The sequence below is a fragment of the Camarhynchus parvulus genome, chromosome 4 (assembly GCF_901933205.1).
Source record: "Camarhynchus parvulus chromosome 4, STF_HiC, whole genome shotgun sequence".
In the NCBI taxonomy this organism is placed as follows: domain Eukaryota; kingdom Metazoa; phylum Chordata; class Aves; order Passeriformes; family Thraupidae; genus Camarhynchus; species Camarhynchus parvulus.
The window spans coordinates 36578307-36602863 of NC_044574.1; the positions used below are offsets into that span (position 1 = coordinate 36578307).

Below are 24557 nucleotides of genomic sequence, written 5' to 3' on the forward strand. Positions count from 1 at the left end.
AAGTAATGCAATCCTGTCACAATTGCTCTTTCAACTTGCACTGCTTTACCCTCTGTCCCTGCTCCTCATTCCATCTTCCAATGACACTGCTCTCCCAGAACTTACTGCTGGATATGTCTCTCTTGGAGTCTGGATCTTCTACAAGTGCAATTGTCACATTCATGTGCTTCTGGTCCAGACTGAGCAAGTTCCTTTACTATGGGAAGTTCAGATACCTTCACTGAAAGCAGACTACCCAGAGAGCTGGCCAGAGTGCTTGTGCTAGATTCAGTCTCTTACAAGGTCTGCCACTGGTCGCCCAGAACTTGCAAACTTCACTCTCTCACCTCCAGGGAGATTTAAGAGTACAAGAAATGACAGAACATGGCCTGTACCTTATCTATGTTACATGATGCCTCCTGAGGAGAGGTGCAGTACTCCTCGAATTCCTGTGCAACAAGCAGTTTCACAACTATACTCTGCCTGACTGAAAGCAAGTAAAAATAAAGACACTGAGTGCCTCAGAACAAATTACTGTAAAAAATAACAGTCCTAATGTCCTCATCTTCACTAGCACTCAGTGCTTGGGAAATATTGAACCAGCTCTTAAACCTACCAATCTCCTTCCTGATTGCTTGAGATACAACTCTTACTCAGCTTTTACACATCCCATCCTGCCATTCCTGGTCCTGTCACACTACCCCTGGTCCTGTCTGTAGTTCAACAGTCACAGTGTGCTAAAGAAGCCTTGACAGATCCATTTCACTCAAAGCCCCCACTTATGCCCAAGAACTCTGCAGAGCAATCACAGACTTATAGAATGGTTTGGGTTGAAAGAGGACCATGAAGACCACCTAGTTCCAGCCCCCTTGCCATGGACAGGGGCACTTTCCACTAGACCAGGTTGCCTGGAACTACATGCAACCTGGCCTTGAATACCTCCAGGGATGGGGTGTCCACAACTTCCCTCGACAACCTGTTCCAGTGTCTCACTGCTTTCACATGAAAGATTTTTTCCTAATATCTGATCTAAACTTACTCTCTTTGTACCTCTCAGTGCACCTCTCCATGTGGCTATGGAGAGTACCATGTAATCTGGATAGTAATTAATGAGATCTAAAATAGAAAGTCTAAGATAAATACCTGAACAAACTGATATCAAAGAAATCTGACCTTGATTTTGTAACTTAAGGCTAGTTTTGAAGCAAGCAAAACAGTCTCTTATCATTAAGATTACAATCACTTCCAAGTAAAAGAAATATTCTTAAACTAAATTGTAAATGAAGCTGCTGCATTACCTAAGGGGATGTATTTCAGTCTCTCCCATGCTCTAGAAATGAAAATGTGTTGGCACTAGCAACCTGTGCAATAAAAAGAACACAAAACTCTATCTGCAGCTGCTTGCTGCAGAATAACAGAAAAGCTGTTAGAGGACCCTTGATAAGACAGAAGTATGATCCAAAGCCTCTTAAATCCTCTCCTTACAGACAACACATGAAAGATGACAGAAAAACTTTAAACTCAGAAGATCAAGAATTTATTACAAGTTTATTACAACTAGACCAATCACCATTTTCAGTAGAAGAAAGCTGAAGCAATCACAGAAACAGAATGGCTTGGGTTGGAAGGAACCTTAAAGATTTCTCAGTTTCACCCCCCCTGCCATAGGCACATCCTACTAGACCAGATTGCTCAAAGCCCCATCCAACCTGGCCTTGATCAAGGACAGAACATAAAGAAGCATAAAAGCAATTATCTCCCCACACACTGCATCTTTTCAGGTGTGGTTTTGCTCCTTGCTAATTAAATGGCTTCTTTGTTGCATCCCAGTGCAATTTGTTTGGTCCCCAAAGAACCAGAGACCACAAGAGACCTGCCTGCACTGATCCTGGCTCTCTTCTTGATACAAACTGAGGAAAGACAAATACTGTACATCACACAAGGTAAGGCAGCTTAGGTTAAGCACTTAAGAGTGATCGAATAAACCACCAGCTGACCCAGTGACTGCAGAACTGTCTGCCACTAAGCTTCTCAAACACCCATAGCCTTCCTTCTTTCTCTGCCCAACAGATAAATACATTTCTACATACTGCAGCCTACATTGTCATTAGTATGTATTTAGCATGATAGTTCAACTACGAACTTCTGTAGAGTATCACCCACATCAATTCATTCTTAAACAGAGACTGCAGTGACTCAGAGCTCCAAGCCAAGAAAAAAGCACCTGTTAGTTATATTTACCCTCAAATACACCATATGGGTTACTACACCATCGATGAGACACCACACAATTAAAAAAACCCAACAAACTAATCTGTATGCCAGTTGACTAATTTCATGCTAAATCCAGCCATTTGACATTTTACTGTATTTTAGTTGTTCAGAATGCTGCTATGATAACAGCCAACCCCCAAGAAGAGGCTGAAGAGAAGGAGAGCACCAAGCCCTGGGGTACAGTTCTTCTGCTGCAGCACCAGGGAGAAAATATGTTCTAGGTAAGCAAAGCCCATCAGACTCTGACCCATCTTTCCAAGATAAAGTCTAGATCCTTATCTAGCCTTGAGAATAGAGACACTAAGGACCCAATCAATTTTAGTTTTCCTTCTTTTTCTGATGCCACTCTCCACATCAAGTCTCAGGAGATGTCAAGTAGCACAGGAAGGCCAACACTTATTGTCTAGAAAGTGAAACCCTTTTTTCACTTAAAAAATGTAATGAAAATAATTCTTTTTCAGCTCCTCAACCTGGAGGGTGCCTTGCTGCACAAGGGGATCAGCAAGGTGACTTGCTCCTGAAGCTGATGTGCCAGCAGCTGTAGGTATCACAGGAGGAGTAAAGCAGCAGGAAAACAAGGCATTTCTAAAAAACAAGTGCATGAAACTGGCTTCTAGGGACACAGCCAACCCCAGAACAATGTTTAAACAGATGAAGGCTATGGGAAATCTCCAAATACTCAGAATTCTGGTCAATCTAATCAATATCATCGTGGCTCATTTCTGTAAACATTTACTGCTATGTACTTAGTTCAAATGCCACCTTCTGGTGTCCTTTTCATTTCTCTCAAATTTCCAGTTTTGTTTACAATGCTATGATGAGGATGATGCCATTACTTACCCTATTTGACAAGGGCAGAAGGTGAAGGTAGGAAATTTTTCCAACTCTTTCTTCCAGGCAAAAGATAAATATCAGGAAATCTCTTTGAAAACTGGACTGCAGAAATGATGGCACAAAATGCAGGATCTTTTTATCCTCTCTCCCTCCTCCAAGTGATTAGGAGTACCACATTTGCCCAGGGCTATGTGGCTTGGAGCAATACAATCAGATTTTGAAAACAATGTTTAGTCAGAATCAGACTTAAGCTATAGCAAATTGCTTCATAATACTTTGAATAACTAATACCTTTTCAGACTATGATGCAAGAGAAAAAAGAGAAACATATCATAATTAGACAACTGTCCACAACTTTTCTTTTTTAGAGGGATTTTATGAATGCTTAACTGGAAAAATTATGAGTTTTAAGAACAAAATGGACAATTGCATCATCTCTATGCTGAGCTGACTGTAAAATGTAAAAGGGCCTCCAGATTTCAGGTCTTCATGACTCCTGGAGTATTTCTTACCCTCTTTGTTAAAGAAATGAAGAGGGTGAGGATGAAATTTTTTAACAGTCTGTGCACTGCAATAAGAGGCTAGCAAAAGAGGACATTTTTTTAGTAATGTCGACATGCAACTTTATTGATTAATAAAAATTAAAAGAAAGAATAGACTGAACACCTGAAAATAATGTTGTATTGATGTCTTAGCCATGCAGCATATGCTGATCCATGTGGTCTAACTCTTTCTACAGTATTATTCTACTGATGCCACATGTATACACCGTCAAGTGCTTGGCAAACTATTCCTGCAGTTTTTGCAACCAAATGGAAGAAAGACAAAGCAGACATGAGAAGGAAATAGTTTGCAGCAATACTGCCACAATCCAGAACACCAACACCTCTCTCACTTGGATGTTTTCTCTGGTGATTTCACTCCTGTGCTCTGTGATCCTCAGCAGCACCACCTTTTCTGCCCTGCCCAGTAGCTGGTCTCAGCCAGTACCCCACTCACAGTCAGTGCTTTGCTACAATTGCTAAGAACTTTATTCCATAGCCCTTAATAGTTCAGTAACAACAAACATCTTCTTCCCGTCCCAAAAACCTCCTTCATCCTTTTTTCCTGGGAAGCTGTGCCCTTCAAGGTGAAAAGGCTTAAAATACAGCATCACTCAAGAGCTTTAATACAAGATTTGTTCTCATCACTGCATTTCAACATTAAATGAAGCTTGTGACCTTTATAGTTGAGTCATTGTTCCTTCCACGTTCTGTTTCACTCTAGGAATATCCTTCATTTTATGCATATGTTTAAATGAGATCTTAAAAACAGAACTCATGTTTATTCATATGGACATTAGGAATTTTTAAGAATTTCTAAGATGTCCTCTGTCCAGCTTCATTTTCTTCCAAAAACCAAAAATTATTTTTCTTTTCCTGTGTAGCACTATTACACAGTGGACTAGGAAGTAGCAAGGCTTTTAATTTTACCAAGAACAAGCCCATTTTATGAATGTTCTACATAAACTGAAGAAAGAAATAGATAAAACTGTTTCTTTTGGACTGAAACAATCAAAACTTAAGTCCTTCAGTTTTAAGCTGCAGAGATAAGCAGGTAAAAACAAGCTGTGCTGGTTTTGGCTGGGGTGGAGTTAATTTTCTTCCCAGTGGTTGGTATGGGCTGTGTTTTGGATCTGTGCTGAACACAGGGCTGATAATGGGGAGATGTTTTTGTTATTGCTGAGCAGGGGTTGCACAGAGCCAGGGCCTTTTCTGCTTTTCCATTGGGGTGCGTGGGAGGCTGGGAGGGGACACAGCCAGGGCAGGTGACCCAAACTGAGCACAGGGATATTCCAGACCATGTGACATTGTGGTCAGCATGTAAAGGAGGGGGAAGAAGAAGGAAGGGGAGGAACAATTGGAACAATGGTGTTTGTCTTCCCAAGTTACTGTAATGAGGCCCTGCTCTCCTGGAGATGGCTGAACAGCTGCCTGCCCATGGGAAGCAGTGAATTCATTCCTTGTTTTCCTTTGCTTGTGTGCTCAGCTTTTGCTTTGTGTATTAAACTGTCTTTAGCTCAGCCTGTGAGTTTTCTCACTTTTACTGATCCAGTTCTCTCCCTGACCCCACTGGTGGGGGAGAGGGGGAGCAGCTGCCTGGGGCTTGGCTGCTGACTGGGCTTAAACCACAAGACAAGCATTCACTTTGAATTAAAAGAGTTACAATATATAACCCATAACTTTACTATAGATAAAATCCAACTTCTATTATTTTTCAGAAAAAAGCTCAGAAAGAAACAAGAACTACCATCAATCGTCATGTTCCAAGTGGCTGAGGCCAGCTTCTCTGACTCTCCAGGCATCAGCAATGAACACTGCACTGGTTCAAGCCTGCAGAGGAACTTCATTCTTGTTTCTCAATCATCCGGGACAGATGGATATTTGAAAATCATGCATTTCTTTTATATAACTCAGCAAGTAAATGACATTTACAATACAATAAATCCATCACTAATGGACACGCTTGATCAAGGGATGCACTTTTCTGTGCTATATCTTGTCTGCCTCAATTTTTAAAGAGAGATATGTCAATCTCTTCATATTTCTTGCTATTAAGAAGCAAACCACATGATTAGATTTTAGTTTATCTTGAAATATTGTAACCATTTTCAAGCTTTACCACACTCTACTTCTGTCTTTTCTTTAAAACTGCTTTTTAGAATTTGATCAACCCTACCATTTTGAAAGCTTCTTCAATGAAACAGCCAGCTAAAGCCAAAGACTGCATTGTATGCAAATTATACGCAGTCTAAAACCCACTTCTTCAAGTTTCATGTCCCAAAAGATTTCCAAAATTCAGAGTATTTATGTAATTACCTTGTGTACTGCTTGACTAGACAAGAGAAGGGAAATAACTTGTGATCAGTTGTGTTCTCTGCAATTTGATCTCATCTTTCCTTGGCCCTTCATTCCTGGTCTTTCCTACACAGGAGAATGTGTGTGGTGTTTGCCAATAAATTAGTTACAGTCTACTGAACCACTGAGGTAAGACAAGTTCTTATCTGCACCAAATACTTCAAAAAACCCCCAAAATCAACACAGCACATGCATTTGAAGTATAAAAAGGAAAAAAAAAAAACCTGCAGCAACACTAAACTAATAAAAAACCAATATATTGAACAGACAAATCAATCCTGGTAAATAGACTACTTTTTCTGTGGCACATACAGCTAGTGATATTGTTTGCTTTGCTGTGAGGTAAACATGATGAATATAAAAATTTATCTTACAGCCTTGCTTTAGAAGCCACATAATATGTTAGCACAGCTGGGGTATCTGCATCTTTTAGATAGCCAGCAAGAATGCTATAATGTAATCCACAAACTTCTTAAATGGGCTCCACTAAACCAGCCTGTGCTTCCAGCTTTGCACATTTCTCTGCACTTGCCATGCAGTATCTTTTATTTGGAGCATGGAAGACACTGTGGGCACCTTGAGACCATGGGGCCAATCAGAAAGGTGGCCATGCTGCACCTGAACTTCAACTAATGGACTGCCTTGATATTTCCTTTGTCAGTGCAGATGATCCATGGTGGTGGCACAATATAAACTTGAAGCTGTATGAGATTAATGATTAGTCAAAACATTACTCTCCAAGTCAACACTGGGAACTGACATTCCACTGCCTTCTCCTAACATGGCACCAAGTATTAACTTCTAGCCCTGAATATCTTCTGAGGGACTTCCTTACATCTGGCAGATCCAGAAGATACTTTTAACACAACCTTTGTGCTTCCAGCTCAGGTACACTGTGGTTGGCATTTCTGACCACACACCTGGGGAAGATGCAAGTGAACAGCATTCTCCCATCTGCACTGACTCCTCAGCAATGGGACTGTAGCATTCCACTGTTCAAATTAATGGGTGTAAAACACACACAAAGACATGAGGCTCCTTCTTGCTCAGAAAAAATGGAAGTCAGCTTTCTCAGCACAGTGCCTCTGTCTGCAGCATATTCTCACCATCCAACCAGCACAGCAACAGGCATTTCTCTAAAGCAACACAATCTTTTCAACAAATGTTCACTTCTTGTTAGCACTTTTGTTACGAAATCTGAAGTTCTGGCAATTCAGACTCTCCATGAAAATACTGAGAATGGAACATTGGCTAAAAATTGATCTCAAATGACAGTGAGCCTTTCCTCAGGGTATAATCACCCCAGTAATGCTGTTTCCATCTGGAGCGACTTCCACGAGCCCTAGGCATGTGCATTACTCGTGGTTTTCAAACAGAGCTGCTAATAACTGCATTTATGAAAACTGTGCCCTTCACTTACTGCATCTTCCATAGAAGAGACATTACAAAATCTACTTATGATCTATCCAGTTCATTAAAAGGGTGTTTAAATTGGAACACAGTTCACTGATCAAGACCTTTACGTGCTAGCCTTGCACTTCAACTTCTAACAAAGACAATTTTGTTAAAGCCTGTCAGGAAACTCAACTCAAAAGCTTTCTGCAGTCCCTGGGAAAGAGAGTCTGTTGTGTCTAGCGCAGCAAAGGCCTGTAGCTGGAAAATGAAGAGTCAGTAAGGCAGTTCATACTCTAGTCTGACTGGGGAGTGAGACAGTGCCTCCCAGGAGGAGGAACTGCAAAAGAAGAAAATTGTCAGTACTTCAATCTCCAGTATAGGAAAGAAGCTACATATATCAGGCATCAAACAGCACAGAAGGATGAACTGGCAAATGTACCAGGACAGGACAGTAAACAGTACAGAATTGTTTACTGTACATCAAAACAGAACCAGCAAAAGAAACCAAAATCCACAAGGGTGATACTCTAATCAAAACACACACACACAAATCCACTGTGCCTTGCTACTGTTCAATAAACTGCAAAATTCTTATACAGAAAATGGTAAAGGAAAAGCACTATAAAAGAGCTTCTTCTGTAAGAGACCCCACATTCCCATGGTTGTCAGCCATGCCAATATTATTGCTGCCAATAATCAGTCACCTTTTGGGATGATGTGCTTTCTTTTGAGAAGTTCTTACACACAAATGACAACAGCACAACATAAGAGGCATATGCTCTGTTTAAGACTATCATATGCAAGTTGTCCAAATCAACATTTTCTCAATACATGACTTTATCATCCTATATAGACTTGGACAAATATTTTAAGTTAAGATAGAAAAACCCAGATTGATTCACTCTTGCATGAAATAGTTCCTGTAAACGATATAAATAAAGCAAAACAGACAAACAGCGCAAAAATTCCACCACAACCTGGAAATTTTTGCTTTTCAATTCACTTCAATTAAAAAAATAACAACTTAAAAATAAAGTACTAGGCACCTTCCCATTTTTAATAATTTCAACAGAGCAAGAACGGCATAAGTCTATGCATTAGCTGTTGCTTCAGACATAGTGTTTTACCTGGATATAGCATATTTTTCTTTTGTTTCGTATAGCACTTCCAGTTCTGTAATTCCTGACAGTATGGCAACTGCAGATTTGTAAGGGATGTCAGATTTATATAAGATGTGGCAAAGGGAAAAAAAAAAAACCCAAAAAACACTTGCCCATTCTTTCTACAGAGTGAAGAGGCTCAAAGCTAACTTTCCCATTCGATTTAAAAAGCAAAGTTTGGAAGGTTTCTGAATGTCAACACTGATACATTACAGGGATGTTTATCTTCCCATCACTGCAGATATACTGCAAAACCTGAAGGGGATATTTTCCATCTCTGCTGCAATGAGAACTGTGGAACAGCAGAAATATGAATTACAAAGATGCACCTAGTTCTTGCAGACGATTTATGAAAACTGTATTTTTTAGCTGCTGCAGATGAGCTGCCTTTAAATTTTTGGTTTTACTAATTTGTTTTGGATTTAAACCTTTGTCTGATAGGTGCTGGATATTTCGGGTTGATGCTATGGAGTGGGATGGCTACATTTTTGCAGTTTGCTTCCACACCATGCATTTTTGTCCTGTCTGTGTGCCAACACGAGCACCTTGACATCCTTTGCAGGCTGAGCTAGATCAAGGACTCCCCACAGACAGCTGCATGAGCACACCAAATGGATTTGGCATCCATGAGCAGGGCAAACAGCAGCGCTGAGCTAGTTCAGAACAGGAGTGGGGCAGGGGGGAAGCTGCTGGAAGCGAGGGGTAGCTGAAAATCAGAGTGCCTGGGAGCAGCAAAACACAGAGAACACTGCTGCCTGCCCAGCTGTCCACAGCCATTGCCTGTGCACAGGCACACAGGGGGCTCAGGGCTGCCCGTCCTCAGAGCCCTCTCAGCACCCCTGAGGGACACCAGGGACAACAAGTATGGACACCAGGGACAGCAAGTACGGACACCAGGGACAACAAGTACGGACACCAAGGACAACAAGTACAGACACCAGGGACAACAAGTACGGACACCAGGGACAACAAGTACGGACACCAGGGACAGCAAGTACGGACACCAGGGACAACAAGTATGGACACCAGGGACAACAAGTACGGACACCAGGGACAACAAGTACGGACACCAGGGACAGCAAGTACGGACACCAGGGACAGCAAGTACGGACACCAGGGACAGCAAGTACGGACACCAGGGACAGCAAGTACATGCTGAGTGGCAGGACAGCAGCAGCCTGACTTGGGAGGGTTGGTTCTTCTGTGCCTTTAAAACGAGACTACACAACTCAACTACAACATTACACTGAGTCCAGAGGAGAGCCAGAGGGATGGAGCATCTCTCCTATGAAGGCAAGCTGAGACACTTGGGGTTGTTCAGCCTGGAAAAGAGAAGGCCTTGGGATAGCCTTAGAGCAGCCTTCCAGTACCTGAAGGCACCTACAGGAGACAGGCAGAGGGACTTCTTAAGAGGACAAGGGAATGGCTTCAAACTGAGGGAGGCTCAGTTTAAATTAGATATGGGGAATTAATTCTTTACTGGAAGGGTGGTGAGGCACTGGAACAAGTTGCCCAGAGAAGCTGTAGATGCCCCATCCCTGGAAGAGTTTAAGGCCAGGTTGGACAGGACTTTGAGCAAACTAGTCCTGTGGAAGGTGTCCCTTCCCATGGCAGATGATTTTTAAAGTCACTTCCAATCCAAACCATTCTATGGCCCTTGTGAACAAAACAAACACCAACAAACCTTCCTCACCAAATTATTCTTCTTAAACATTTCTCCTCTTTTGGAGGAGACTCACTTGCTATGCTGAGAAGGCAGAGGCACAAAAGGCAGCACACTTATGTCCCTAATGCATTTAGGGTCAGATACTCATGGTGTATTAAGAGCATCAGAAAAAAACCAGCAGAATTGCCCAGCTGAGTGGTTTATTGAGCCACCACACCCAGATCCTGTATCAGAAATAATCCAACTGGAAATAATCCAAGTAGGAGAAACCCACAACAGTAAAACAGATTGAGTGGTCTGGGTGAGGGGTGCTGCTCCTCTTCCCCAGGAGCTCATGAGCTCTTCCAGGGATTCCTCTGCTATTAATGGTAATGCAGGAACACCTTTTATGCTCTACACAATAAAGTATGTTTCTGTTAAGTATTCTTAGTGATACGAATCTCCCTTTCTTCTTTCAAGCCAAATCTACACACATAGGATTATTTTATCTCTTACTACAGAATTAAGGAGAGAGCTGAATGTTCTTAAATTCGTGGAGGAGAGGGAAGACATGCATAACCAGAGGTTGCCCTCCACTAGGAGAGGACACTTCTCTCTTTGCAGGAAAGCTCTGAGTCTCAATAGCATTTTCATTAAAATATATCTATAGAACTGGTGGCTTTTCACAGCATGATGATTTGAACACATATTTCTACATGTCCAAAATTACCTTTCCCTTAGAAAGTGCACCCAAATGTTAGGCAGAACTCCCTTCCATGTACTTTCTCACTCTTGTATCCAATCTTTTATGCCACTGCAGCTAGATAAGAAAGGGTATTAGGGAATGTGTCGGCCTAGTGCTGGTATGTCTTCAGTCTGCAGACAAAATAAGTTAAGGAACCAGAACATTAAAATAAACACATTAAGGTAAAGGAACATCATGGAGGTTAACAACGCACTGGGATAAAATCAGCACCAGTTATAAAACACTTGAGTTGCCAAAACGAGTATTTTTCATTTAGTTTAAAGTTTCTTTGAATACTATAGACAGTACAGTATAAAAGCATTTAAGGAACATTAAAAGAAGTGACAGAATTAATAAATACATGTAGGGCAGAAAATGGACTTGCTACAGGAAAGCTGTTGGGGTTTGATGTTAGGCTATGAATAGACCCACTAAATATACACTGCTGAAAAGTTTCCACATGTAAAGCCAAAGTGACTTACAGAATATCAGAAATCTTAACTTCCTCATCAGTAATACTCAGCTTTAAAATAAATGCCCATGCATTTTAGGAAATATATAAAAAATATGATGCTCTGCAATAAAGAAATCTCAGCTTGGAGAATAAAACAAGGAAAAAAGTCAAACAATTATTTCTGACATGCAAAAGCATTCTCATCAATGAGCATGTTAAGGCATCAGAGTGAAGGGTTTTTTTTAAGCTAATAAGATATATTTTTAAAGCATATTTTTAAAGCTAAAAATTATAATGAATTCTGCTTGCAACATTATGCCTTTGGTAACATTAAGTAGTAGTACATTATGGTTGCTAGATAAATTATAGATAAAAGTTCTGTCTGTTTCTTAGAAATTAACAGCTGTGAAGCCATTCTTGAAAAATTATGATTGCTGGAATTAGATTGCAAACAGTATTTTGACAAGTTATCAGTACAGAATAAATTCTCGCAAATATCATACGAGAAAAAACATGTTCAAAAACCTGCTCAATCTGCCCCTCCTTTACAGCAATGCTAACTGGCCAAGTCTATCAGTAAAAACTTTGCTGCTTAATGTTTAAGGCTCTTTAATTGTAGACCTGAATTGTAGAGTTTAAAATGAAAACTTAATTTTTGCATAAAACCCTTAGTATGTGACAAACCTGTAGGAAAATATATTGCCTAAACTATTATAAAGGCAAGAGGAGAAGTCTGACCATTTATCTTTCTTCCTTACTTCCATGTCACTTAATACCTTACTGCAATGCAGGAAATTCTTAAACTGTTGAACAGGGGGTCATGAGAATAAGCCTAATTAACCCCTCAAATTCCCACAAAGAATGAATGATGAAAAAAACCAGAATGAGCAGGAAGAAAAGAAATAGAGTAAAATGAGATATTGATCCTTAAGATGAAGATGAGATTGGAATAAGAACATGAAATAATCAAGATATCAGCAAGATCAATGCATCTCACTACACTAACACAGACTTGTGCTGGCTGCAGTCAATCAGTGATCACCATCAAGGCTCCTTATAAGGATCCAGCCATGCCTTTGTCACCTGATGCAAACATGCAGGATTATTTTATAAAGTGTATTTTAAAGAAGAAAACCACATCCTTGTTTCCAGTAAATATAAATGTTAAAAACTGAGCATCGACGTTTCACACACCTCACTGTGAGTCGAGCAGCCTCTCTGTTCTCAGCTTACGAGCAAAATCATAACTGGGTACCTCTGATTACCTGCAGTCCCTGTGTGCATCTCACCACACACATACACGTGAGCCAGCTTTGATTTAGAAATTATGCACCCCTGGGAAATATTACCAAAACAAATGCCTCCCAAAGAGGCACAAGGCATCTCTCAACCACAAGATCTAAGCATATGAGAATCAGAGAAAAGGGGACATAGGACAGATGAAGTGTGCTCAAGGACAACAGATTTCAAAGAATTCTAATTATTTTTAAAGTAGGCCAACCCCCAGGACATATCCATTTCATCCAGAAAAATTAATCCAGCCTGCTCCCTGCCATCCTCTTTTCCCAAGGCCCCTCAGGCATACACAAAGATTAAAAGCTACATGAACTATCCTGGCAGTCTGCTCCCTTTTATCACAACAGCTTGACAACTCCCCTGTCATCACCAGTCTTGGTAGAAGATAATAATGGGAGCAAAACTTGTTAACTCCCTGAGAGGTGACTGATGTGCCTATTCATGCAAAAGGTAAGCCTGCTCTCCAAGACAGAAACTCTGCATCTTGCAGAGATTTCTCCCTCACTGTTTCTCTACACAAAATAATGGTGATGACTTTGACACTTTGCACACCTACTCACTGCTCTGTCAATGAACACTCAAGGGTCTCATCATCCACTGCCAAACCATTCGCCCCAAGTTTGGCATCAAAGTCTTGTCCCAGACTTGATTCCAGTGTCATGGACATCTCCTCTTACTGAGGATGGTTTTCAGATGAATTGAAGGATGACATTATGCCTGGAACTGCTCAAACAGCTTCACAGCCTCACTGGCAGGTTAACATTTCTTGGCCTTTCTTAGCCCAAACTTTCCTGTAGTGTTTACATAAGTAAAAAAATAAGCAAGTATTTAAGAAAACACAATGAGGGACAGAAGACTCACCAAGGTCACACACATATGCATCCAAGGAACTAATTCAAAGTCTTACTTCAGACACACAGGGCTCAAATACCTTTACAGAGAGTACTTGAGAATACTACTTTACTAACTTGGTTAATCTTATGCTGTAGGAGTACCTTACTTGCATTGAAATATCAGAATTTGGAGCTGAAGATCTCCAAAAAGCTATCCAAAAGGAAGCAGGAGATTCTTACCACTCACCAACAAGAGCCACGGCACAGGAAACCCATGAAGCATTGTTCTGCATTTGAGGGCACTTGGCTAAGAGCTCTGTAATTAGAAGTGAGTGATACATTTCCTACGGCTACAATCTCATATTCCATCAAGAGAAGGAAACAACAAAACCCCACCTACTGCACCTTTCTGTCTCTGCTGTTTACTGAGACACTGTTCTCATGCTGTCACTACTGCAGGTCCTGGCTCTGTACAGGCAGAACAAACTGCATAGAGGGGAGGGAAATAAGGGTGGAAAACATGGAAAAGGCGAGGAAAAACCAATATATTTCATAGCTGTGGTTTAAAGCTTCTCATAGACTTTGAAATGTTAGAATAACACTGTGGGAGATGGACTAGCAGAGCCAGAGCAGGGGAAGCAGTCCAATAAAAGCAATATATTACAAGCCTTGAAGAGCTGACTTCAAGGCCTCATTTAACTGAGAGTGTAGCAAAACTTGTTTCAAGACTAAAGCATGCAGAGGACAATTAATTTCCTCTGAAGACCCATTATCTTAATGCTTTCTTTCTTGATCCTCTTTCCTCAATTGGAAAAAAGAATTTTTTAAAGATGTAGATTTGTTACTTTTTTAAGGTTTTGCTTAAAAACATTATTACAAATGAGTCATTTTCTACAGCAAATTTAGAATGGTAAATAATTCTCTGCCATAGATAGAATTCTTAATAAATAACTCAAAAGAAAGACAATGCTTCAAAATCTCAAACCCATAAAGGCAGGAACTGAGGAATAAAAAGGGATGCTATGTTTTGGCCCTTTGTTCATTTATTAAAAAAATGCTTAAAAGGAAAATGTTTTACTGCAGGTTAAAACCAAAGCAAATTTTAATCCCTAAACTGTGGCAAAAATGCTTGAATATGAAAAAGACTATGCTTGATTTCATTAAAAACTTGTATTTTTTTTCCTAAAACACAGTATTTAAAATAATACCTTTCTGCCTTATTAAAAAGATCAACTCAAGTCAGAACAGTTCTTGCTGAGCCATTTTCATTGCCAATTTCTTAAAAGACAATAAAAATAAGTACGAAACTTTGTGGGCTGAGCACCATCTGCTCATGCTGTAATTTCATTAACAATTATATTTTGAGACTGTCACCTGTAAAGCAAGTTTTCCACATGTAAACTGGTATACTGTTTTTACCTTTTACCTTCCTTCAATTCTCTCCTGCTGCTCAGAGGTTCACACATCAGTGCTGACTGCTGCTATTTGCAACTGAACGCTCACCAAGGAACTCAAAGGAAAATACATTGTAGCCTAGGAAAGCAAGAGCAATACTAAAAAATGTTACTGCATTCAAGATTAGAATGAGGGATCCAAGAAAACGACGTAAGAGAAATTTAAAATAAGTACAGGCCACCATGGAGCAGCATGCAATTAGTTTATTATAATAGAGAGAAAAAATAAAAGAGCAATTTGTTCCCTTGCAAAGAGGCATGCTTATGCAGGGAGAAACAGCCTTAATTCCTGATTAATACAATTCTTTTAAAAGCATCATCTCTTAATTACAAAAATAGTCATTATCGTTTCAGTAATAATGTCTGTATGCAGCCTGGTAAGAAAATTATTTTATTTCCATGTGGGAAATCCATGGATTTTCAGAAAATATGAATTTTGTACTATAAAATGCACCTGGAAGGAAAGCAGCAACCAATTTCAAAAACAGCTTACACTGTTTTGGGTTTTTTCAGATTTCAGAACTGCCAATTCAAATGATATTCCAATGAATGAGCAAACATTTCCAAATTATTTGACCAAGCAAGGAGAACACAACAAGGATGCTTATTTGAAAAACAAAGGTAGAATACAAGTATCAGCTTTCTCCTCCATATCTTTGTACAGCTATTAACAACAAAATACTTTTCCCACAAAAGCACATATCTTCCCCACAAGCTCCTTCACAGAGGAGGAGGCTATAATTAAACTGATAAATGCTAATCTGCCATAAAGCACAATCTTAAACCATTTAAGTTTATAGAAACCCACTGAGTTTAATTTTTAATTCTACAACCTGTATTAAATGGAAAGCCAGAAAAGCCCCAAATCCAAGCCTAAACAGTAGCACAGGCTGTGAGGACATGCATGCTGCTGGCTGCTAACTACTCCCCTTTGCTGGGGACATCTTCCTTCCTTAACACATCCCCCGAGCACTGCACTTAGTACTGGGGGGAGCCTCACTCATCAAAACTGTGCCTAACCTGTGCACTGTGAGGCAGAGGTGCACTGCTAAAGACAGATTCAAGCAAGATAAACTCACTTTGATCCACAAAAATATTAAAGAGAACTGATGGAGGAGGTGGCCTTTGACCGGCATGAGCTCTACTGGAGTTGAAGCTGACCAGAACTGTGGGGGACAATAAAATGATTTCTTTAAAATACATTGTCAAAAGGCAATGCAGAAATGACATCAGCCTGTTACAGAAGGAGCATGGTGACCGCACAATCAGGGATACTGACACGGTGGAGATGTTTAATGCTTTCTTTGCCACTATCTTCAACACTGATGATAGACTACCCTGGCTGTGAAAATGTTAAACTGCTAGTTGACCCTGAAGATCTGAAGAATCTGCTGCTCCACCTGACTCCATATAAATTTATGGGGCCTGATGGGATTTATTCAAGAATGTCATCACAAAGCCTCTCTGGGTGATTTTTGAAAGGTCTTGGGAATCTGTAGATATCCCAGTTGACTAGAAGTTGGTTAACAATGTTCCAATTTTCAAAAAGGGCAAGGAGGACCCTAGAAACACAGGCCACAGGCCTGTCAGTCTCATTTCAGTGACTGGTAAAGCTGTGGAGGCAATTCTGGGAGGTATTGAAGAACACCTGAAAGACAACACAGTCATTGGTCACTGCAAGCACAACTGCATGAGGGGAACAAAACCCTGCTTACCAAATCTGATTTCCTCTTATGACAAGGTAACCCAAGTAGTTGATCAAGGGAAGCCAGTCAATGTAATCTTTTAGGATTTTACTAAAGCTTTTGATACCATCTCTCATCATCCATCCGGACAAAACATCCATCAGCTGGATGTTTTGCATCAGCTGGAAAAGCACCAGTGGTGACAGGACCCAAGGGAATGGCCTGATGCTGTGTCAGGGAGGTTTAGGTTGGATATAGGAAAGTATTCTTCACCCAGAGGGTGGTTGTGCACTGGAACAGGCTCCCCAGAGGAGCAGTCACAGCACCAAGCCTGACAGTTCAAGAAGAGTTCGGACAACGCTCTCAGGCACATGGTGTGGCTTTCAGGGATAGTGCTGTGCAGGGCTGGGAGTTGGACCTGATCATCCTTGTGTGCCTCTTCCAACTCAGAATACTCTGTGAAGAATCACAGAGTATGTTGCTAATTCTAATGTCGCTAATTTTAAACTAATCGTCCAGAGCAGACATTTGTTTTCCATACTTACAGAGTACATCTAGTAATTAAATATAACTGTTGCCAGACTTAAAGTCCTCTCAGATTATATGGCCTAGTTACTGTAAAAAACATCCTCACAACCCCCCCCCCCAAGGTAGAAGTCAAACCTATTAAAGTAACAGCTTATCCTGCCCTATTTCCACTTGGCAGTCTCCTGTAACGCTGATTTAATATCTGACAAAAATAGGACAAAGACGCTGTCATTTTTGATTAGAGAACGTCAGCTCAATACAAGCAATTTTAACTCTGCTGAGCTTGGGTTAGGGAAGGTGAATGCTGCTTTGCCATGTGGAGAAAAATCTACATATCTGCTTCTGGATAGTGCTGTCCTCCTGATGACCCAATGAGTTTTTTGCAATAATGAAATTTACTAGCATAGAATTTCTACTGCTTCAGCTTAGCCATCCATATTCACTAGCTTTAAAACCAAAAGTTAACTATTACCTAGAATTTCATTTAAAAGAGGAATTTATTACATGTTATTTTCAATGCCCCACTATTTGGCCCCTAAGCAGCACAAATTACCACTTCTATTTCGTTTTTTTTTTTTTCTCCCAAAAACATAAATTACAGACTACCCAATCGATGGTGCTGATCCCAGTTCCTGTGGCGTTACTCACAGTTTATTCACTAGGTACTGCAACAGGTTAGCAGTTCTACCTGTGTGATCCCCAAAACAGATACAACTGCTACGTTTTTGTTACATTACCTTACCCAAGCGTGCAGAGTCACCTTTCATCCTATGCTGAGGATGCTGCCAAACATTCCCCGGATACCCTAGATCACTCTTCTCCTGCAATGGGATTCTTGAAAAGCAAATGCCAGTCTTAGTTTAAGATCTTTGATTTTTCAGCTGTTCAGTTCTTTTACATTATTCACAAATGGTAACACTTGGGGCTAAAACTGGACAAAAGGAATCTTGTCACATACATAAAAATGGTGCAAAACTGCCCTTTGAAGAGGAGTAGACATATACATAATTAACAGTCTTGACATAATGAGTTCTTTAGCTAACTTAATACAATGGTTTTTGAATGACAAGAGAGTTCAAGAAATTTTAAATATAATTTATATATGTATACTAAATTGTAGGTATCATATAGGCTCTCTTTTTTCCCCATTTCTTCACATTATTTGCTGTGTGGTCATTGATTCTGCAACATAAGTGGAAGCACTTGTCAAATTATTCCCATTTAATATGATAGGGATTGAGGTTTTTATACCCTCCCAAGGGTGATAGATTTTTACAAGCTTTTTCAAAGCAAGTTTAGATAAAAATATATATCAAGAAAAATATCATTTAATATCTGAAAACATTTTGCATATTAATGTTGCTACCAACACAAAAGATCACTGTCAGAAGTGATGGTTACTTTCTACAACAGCAATATTTTAGCTGTAGCAAGCTCATTACTTCACTGTGCACAGTCTTCAAGCCAAACTTGTTGAGCATGAAAAGTTTGCCAAGGTGTTAATTTCTGGTGAATGTCACACAAGAAGTGGTGACTTATTACAGCTCTGATTGTAGAAGGCAGCGTGGCTATATCTAGCCCTGCACCTGAATAGAGCTTTTCAAATCCAGCTGATGAATGATTGTGTTCAGCTTTCAGATAATGCCAGAGTAGCAGAACTGATGCAGTGTCCTTTGTGTTGGTGTCATCAATTACAGAAAGGCAAACCAGTTTAAAAAGTGACCTATGTATAGATAACTAAACATAACAATTGGAGAGAGATTATTTTGTCATTTAATCACTTATGTACCACCATGCATCACATTTTTACCAAGTTCAGAAAGCTCACATCCCTTTACTACTGAACACTACTGCCCCTTTTACATCCAATTTTTTATCTTATTTCAATTCCTGCCTTTCCTCCAGTAATGATATCAACTGCAAATTGCTGTGTCTCAGTTTCTGTTCTAAGCACACTTACTCCTTAAGGGAAAGTGAACAATTTCCTCTGGGATTTCCACACAAAGAATCTAATTTAAACCACAATAACAATTGAAGTTCAGTCTGCAACTTGTCATTAAGATCACAGTGACAATCAAGCCAAGGTATACAGGATATTGGCAGTCCTTAAAGTGGGGAAGAAGGGGTGTCACTAAAAAGCTCAGAAAATGTCCATTCAGCTTTTATTTCTTCTTATTTTTCTAAAGCTTTTGCCTCCACATCATAAATTCTCCACCTTCTATTGGCCATGTGGGAATTGCAATGTTTAAACTTGGCAGTCGGTGAAGGCCCACAGCCCCAGCTGCATCATCATCTGGTTTCCTGAACCAGAGGGATGTGCTGGAATTGCCACCTGACCAGGGCACTCAGCAAAGCCTCCTGTCCCTATCCAAGGGCAAGCACTCTTCCCTCACTCTGGCATGGCTGCCATGACATCTGGCAGCAAAGGGAGTTAGCTGTCCTGGCAGGGAAATGGGAGTGTAAATGTCTAAGGGTGGCAGACTGACCTCACAAGCTCCTGTTAAGCACATCTGGTACCCAAGACATGCACACTTTCAGGGGTGGAAGGAGGAAGGGGACAGTTGTGGTCCAACTACTCAAGCACACTTTGAAAAAACCCTTGTAACATGGTCCAGAAAGTCTGAGAACTACTGATAAACAAATAAGACCTAAACAAAATCCCAGTAAAATCATGTCATGTTCAGACACAAAATTAGATGCCTTTAATATACGGCAAGTCCATTGGTGGCTAAGGTGTAGTGGCTATGGAAAATGCTGAATTTACTGTAATGCTTCAGCTTCCCAGATATTAGGCCAAACAGCCTGTACTAAATTTTCAGGAAGTTCTCCTCATTACACCTGTGAACAGAACAGACTACAGAATTTATTTTATGGGTTTAGCAGGCTCATCACTACATTTCTGCCTTGTGCAAGGTCAGGCACACATTTCCAGCAAATCTTTTACTACCTTACTAACCTCCCTCTGGACCCTAGGGACACACTGGACACTCTTCCTTACTGCCCTTCATATACTGCCCTTACTGCCCTTCATTTGCCCTGACAAATGAATAGGGTCATTTGTAATTGTTCAGATTTGGAGAGATAAAGTTGACCTACAGTACATTTACTCCTTTAAATAAGCTTTCAACTTTTCAGTAACAAATCTTTCTTTACTGTTTCAGCCCATTGGTTTTGCCTGCTGTACTACCTACTCCTTGACAACAGCAGCTTTAAGGCTGTACCTCTGAGGCTGATCATCAGCAACACATCTCGCTGGAGAACAACAAATACTGTAGCTGGGATTCCTACAGCAATCTTGTTACCATGAATGGCCTCAGTGGTGCGATTGGAACATGGTGTGACTCCTGAGGTGTCCTGCACAGGGCCAGGAGCTGGAACTGATGATCCTGATGGGTTCCTTCTAACTCAGCATATTTTGTGATTCTATGATTCTCAATCATTTCCTGCTGGCTCCAGAACTGTGACCCTTGATTCAGAAGACCAGAAGGTATCAGAAAACATCCAAAAGACACAACATAGTAATCAAATCAATGATTCTACCTAATTTTTTCTGACAGCCTTGCAATCCCTACTATCAGATAGCAGGTATGCTTACTTACACAAAAGCAGACGCATACTTAAGACTCTGAGAACAGACCTTGATGTACTTTCATTGATTCAATTTGACTTAGATTGGAAACTGAAAGTTCTTAAGGATCAGAGTTAGTCTGTCTTTAGATATTTCTGATAATGCAAATGAATACTTAATCTCTCACTCCAAATCCCACAAGCACTTTCTTCTCAAATGGATTCTTGGAGGAAGTTCCAAGTGAGGTTACCCAGAGAACAGTTCTGTCCTCCCAGCTTCTGCATAAGCATCAGTGAGAGTCTTCTATTGGAAAGAAAGGCACTAGCTCCAACTATGTGTAAAACTGTCAGTACCACTTAGTTGTCATTTCCTTCCTACTTCTCCACTTTCATTTTTGTTTTCAAAACTCTCCATACATTTATCATTTTTACTTTCTGAAAGACCTCTGAAATCTTTTAAATCAGTAAAAAAAAAACCAAACAATATCTGAAAGGATATTTTTAAAGGTTCATATTTATAACACTGAAAGTTTTTCTGTATTACCTATTGTCTGCTGCTGTGGGCAGGAAAACATTGAAGGTTATAAACATAAAAAAGAACAACACAGCAAATCTTTTCATCTTTGCATATTTAATGCTTTGGTGTTGTTAAAAAGTGCCCAGGGTTACACTGCAGAGAGGAAAAGGATACTGCCTGAAGTTAGCTAAAAAAGCTAAATTCTATTTTAAGCTGGTACTGTCTGACAAGGAATTTCGTATTTGCTGGTTAGAGCTTTTAGCACAAGAAAAGGGAGGAGGGTGTTGTACGGGAAGAAGATTTATCTGTCATCTTTAGCTTAACAAACTTTTGGGAAACTGACAACAGAGCAAACACACACATTTCTACGACTGAACAAAGAGCACAGCCCTTCATTTCTGAGAAGCAGTTAAGATTAAACTCCTACTTCCCTTATGCTGAAGCTGTACCAAGGCACACACTGCTCCCAGGTGCTGCAGGGAGCACACTCCAAGATATCAGCTGCTCCTAACATTATGCAGGGTATGCAGGTCCTAACCTCTGGACATATTCCTGGGCTCTGACAGCTTCCCACTAATATGCCAGAGCACTACTAGTAGGAAACAGTCATTACTGTTTAATTCATAACCCTTACCTGAGCAGCTTCTGAGGTGGAAAGCACTCCAACCCAAAACATGAACTCAGTAATAACAATAATGTTCCACAGAAAATTATGAAGCAGCATGTGTTACTCTCATATATATCACAAAGGCAAGTAAACAGCTGATCTAGCTAATTAATCAGGTATTCTGTTTAGATTTCATCTTTGGCAGTGTTTACTTAATATAATTGTATTTGTTCTCAGCAAAGACTGAATTATTTCCTGAGATGGCTGTCACGGATATTTCCTCCTCAGGTCAACACCAGGTAATCAAGACAGAATGCTGCTTTATCAGGGGCAGGACTGTAAAAACGCTTGCAATTCCTTTACTGGTATACAAACCAGCTAAAAAAGACTTCTTAATTAGACCTACAAGTGAATGGAAGTGGATACAAGGGTTCAGCTCAAAAGTCTCAAGAGCAAAAGCCTCTAGGCTCATGAGAAAGGACAGCATGATGCATTACAGCACCCGAGTAAGTTGACACAGCACACGCACACCAGGGCTACAATACCTCAGTGGTCACCCCAGAATAAGCATCTGAGGATGGTCACTGCCCTGCACAGCAATGCAAGCACAATTTTTTACCCCCGAGATGGTCCCTTTGAATGTCTGTTCACAATCCTTTCCTGAGCAGGAAAGGTAATTTGACTGGTTTTGATGCAAAATGTCTACTGCCTGATATTTTCTTCAGAGGTATACAAATAAACTCCTGAAGATTTTTCCACACACAGAAAATCTCACATTGTGTCTAGAAGAACAGATTACAGAAACTTCACCACTTAATAAACTGTTTATCTTCAAAAAAACCACTATGGCCTATTATCTCAGTAGTAAGTGCCAAGATACAGCAAACTGTAACAGCTTCAGAAGACAGAGTATCTGCTGAAGGAGTCCAAAGTCAATTCCAGTTTTCAAAAACAAGAGTTAGGTCAACTCACTTGCAGTACACAATTATCCAAAGCAGCCCATTGAGAGGTCCAAGATCATTAGTGAACATATAATAAAAGATCCCTTTTTAAGATAATCACTGGAAAATTTTATGACTTTACCAAGATTATTTTAATCTTGGCTAATCTTACTTCAAGCAGATCTCCTTAAGTCCAGTTATGTTCCTGAGCTCTAAAACATCTGGTGAAAACGGAAGAATTACTTTGACTCCTTCTAAGACCCTGGTGTCAAAGGGTCAGATAATTTTCACCTGACTAATACAAGGCCACAGCAAGACTCATACTGCAGATTTGTCCATCTGACCTCCTGAAGCATTTCTAGAAGTTAGCTGAAGCGCTGCCTGTCTCGCATATCACCTGTGCTCCCACCATTTCGGCATGGGAGACCTGCACCACGAGCTGGGTAAATCCAGCGCCTTTTGGCTTTCCGTGCGCTGCTCTTAAATTACCTGATCTGCTGCTTTTCCTTGGCCAAACCCGCCCTTTGGTTAGGAAAGCGTCTGGAAGCCGATCCGCGGCAGCCAGGTGAGTTGGCGGGGGAACACCTGCAGCCTTTGTTGAAGCTCTGGGGGACCTTTGCGGGACTCTTACCCAGGGGACACCGGCGCGGTTATCGAGGGATGGAAAACCCCCAAAGGGAAGACGATCCCACGCGTTTCGTGTGCCCAGGGCCCCGGCGGCGGGGAGGTCCCGGGGACGGACGGGCCCCGGCGGGACGCTGCCCGCACCACCGCGTCGGGGGCGGGGGGGCTGCGGCGGCTCCGAGCCGGGCGGGGCGGCGCGGACCGGACCTCGCCCGGGTTCGGCCGCCCGGGGGCCCTCGGAACACGGCGCCCCCGGGCCCCGCCGCGGGCAGCCCCCGGGCACACCGCCGCCCGGGCAGGGACGCCAGCTCCGGGGGCCGGATGGGGCCGGCCCCGCCGCTCCGCACTCCCCTCTCGGGCCTGCAAGGCTCCGCAGGCCGCAGCCCGGGCAGCCGCCCCCCGCCCGCCCGCAGCCGCCGCCGGTCACATCCCGGGCGGCGGCCCGCCACCCGCTCCGGCGCGCCCGCCCCTAGCCGCTCACTCACCCGCGTCCGTCCCGGGAGATCCGGCTCCTCGGCGCGGGGCGACAGCGAGGACCAGAGCAGCAGCAGCCCCAAGAAGCTGCCCGCCAGCAGCACGGCGCGCAGCAGGAAGCCCAGCTTCAGCCGCATCCTCCCGCCCGCCCTCTGCCTCCCGCCGCCGAGCACGCAGCGCCCGGCCCCGCGCACCGGCCGCCTTCCGCCCCCGCGGCACCGCACGGCGCGGCCCCGCCGCCGCCCCCCGCCTCCCCCGGCCGCCGCTGCTCTCCGGCAGCCGCCCGCCTGCGGAGGCTGTCCTCCCGCCGCCGCTGCACGTACAAACTTTTTTTTTCTTTTTTCTTCCTCCCCCCTCTTTTTTCCTCCCACCCCCCGCGCCGCCCCGGTAGGCTGCGGGCTGCGCGCTGCCTCCCCGCCGGGCGCAGCGGCCGGGGTGATGCGGAGCAGGAAGTGGCCGCCGCGGGAGCCGCGCGGTTCCACGTGGCCGCCCCGCACCGGGGCGGGAGCGCCTCGCCCCGGGCCGCCGCTCGCTCCTGCCCCCGCCCCGGCTCCGCGCCGGGCGTGCGCTCCCGTGCACCTGCTCCCGCCCGGAGCGCGGGCAGCCGCGCCTGCAGCCCTCCGGGAAAGGGGGAGCAGGGGGACACCT

General features: G+C 42.2%; 1 protein-coding gene across 2 annotated transcripts in view; it reads right to left on the reverse strand.

Moving 5' to 3' along the window:
* Window positions 1-24046, reverse strand: part of GALNT7 (polypeptide N-acetylgalactosaminyltransferase 7) — a 70732-nt gene extending 46686 nt beyond the window's left edge. For both annotated transcript variants that reach the window (XM_030947032.1, XM_030947033.1), the window contains exon 1: window positions 23921-24046. In XM_030947032.1, the coding sequence (XP_030802892.1) occupies window positions 23921-24046 (126 nt within the window). The remainder of the gene's footprint in view (window positions 1-23920) is intronic.
* Between the last annotated feature and the right edge of the window lie 511 nt (window positions 24047-24557).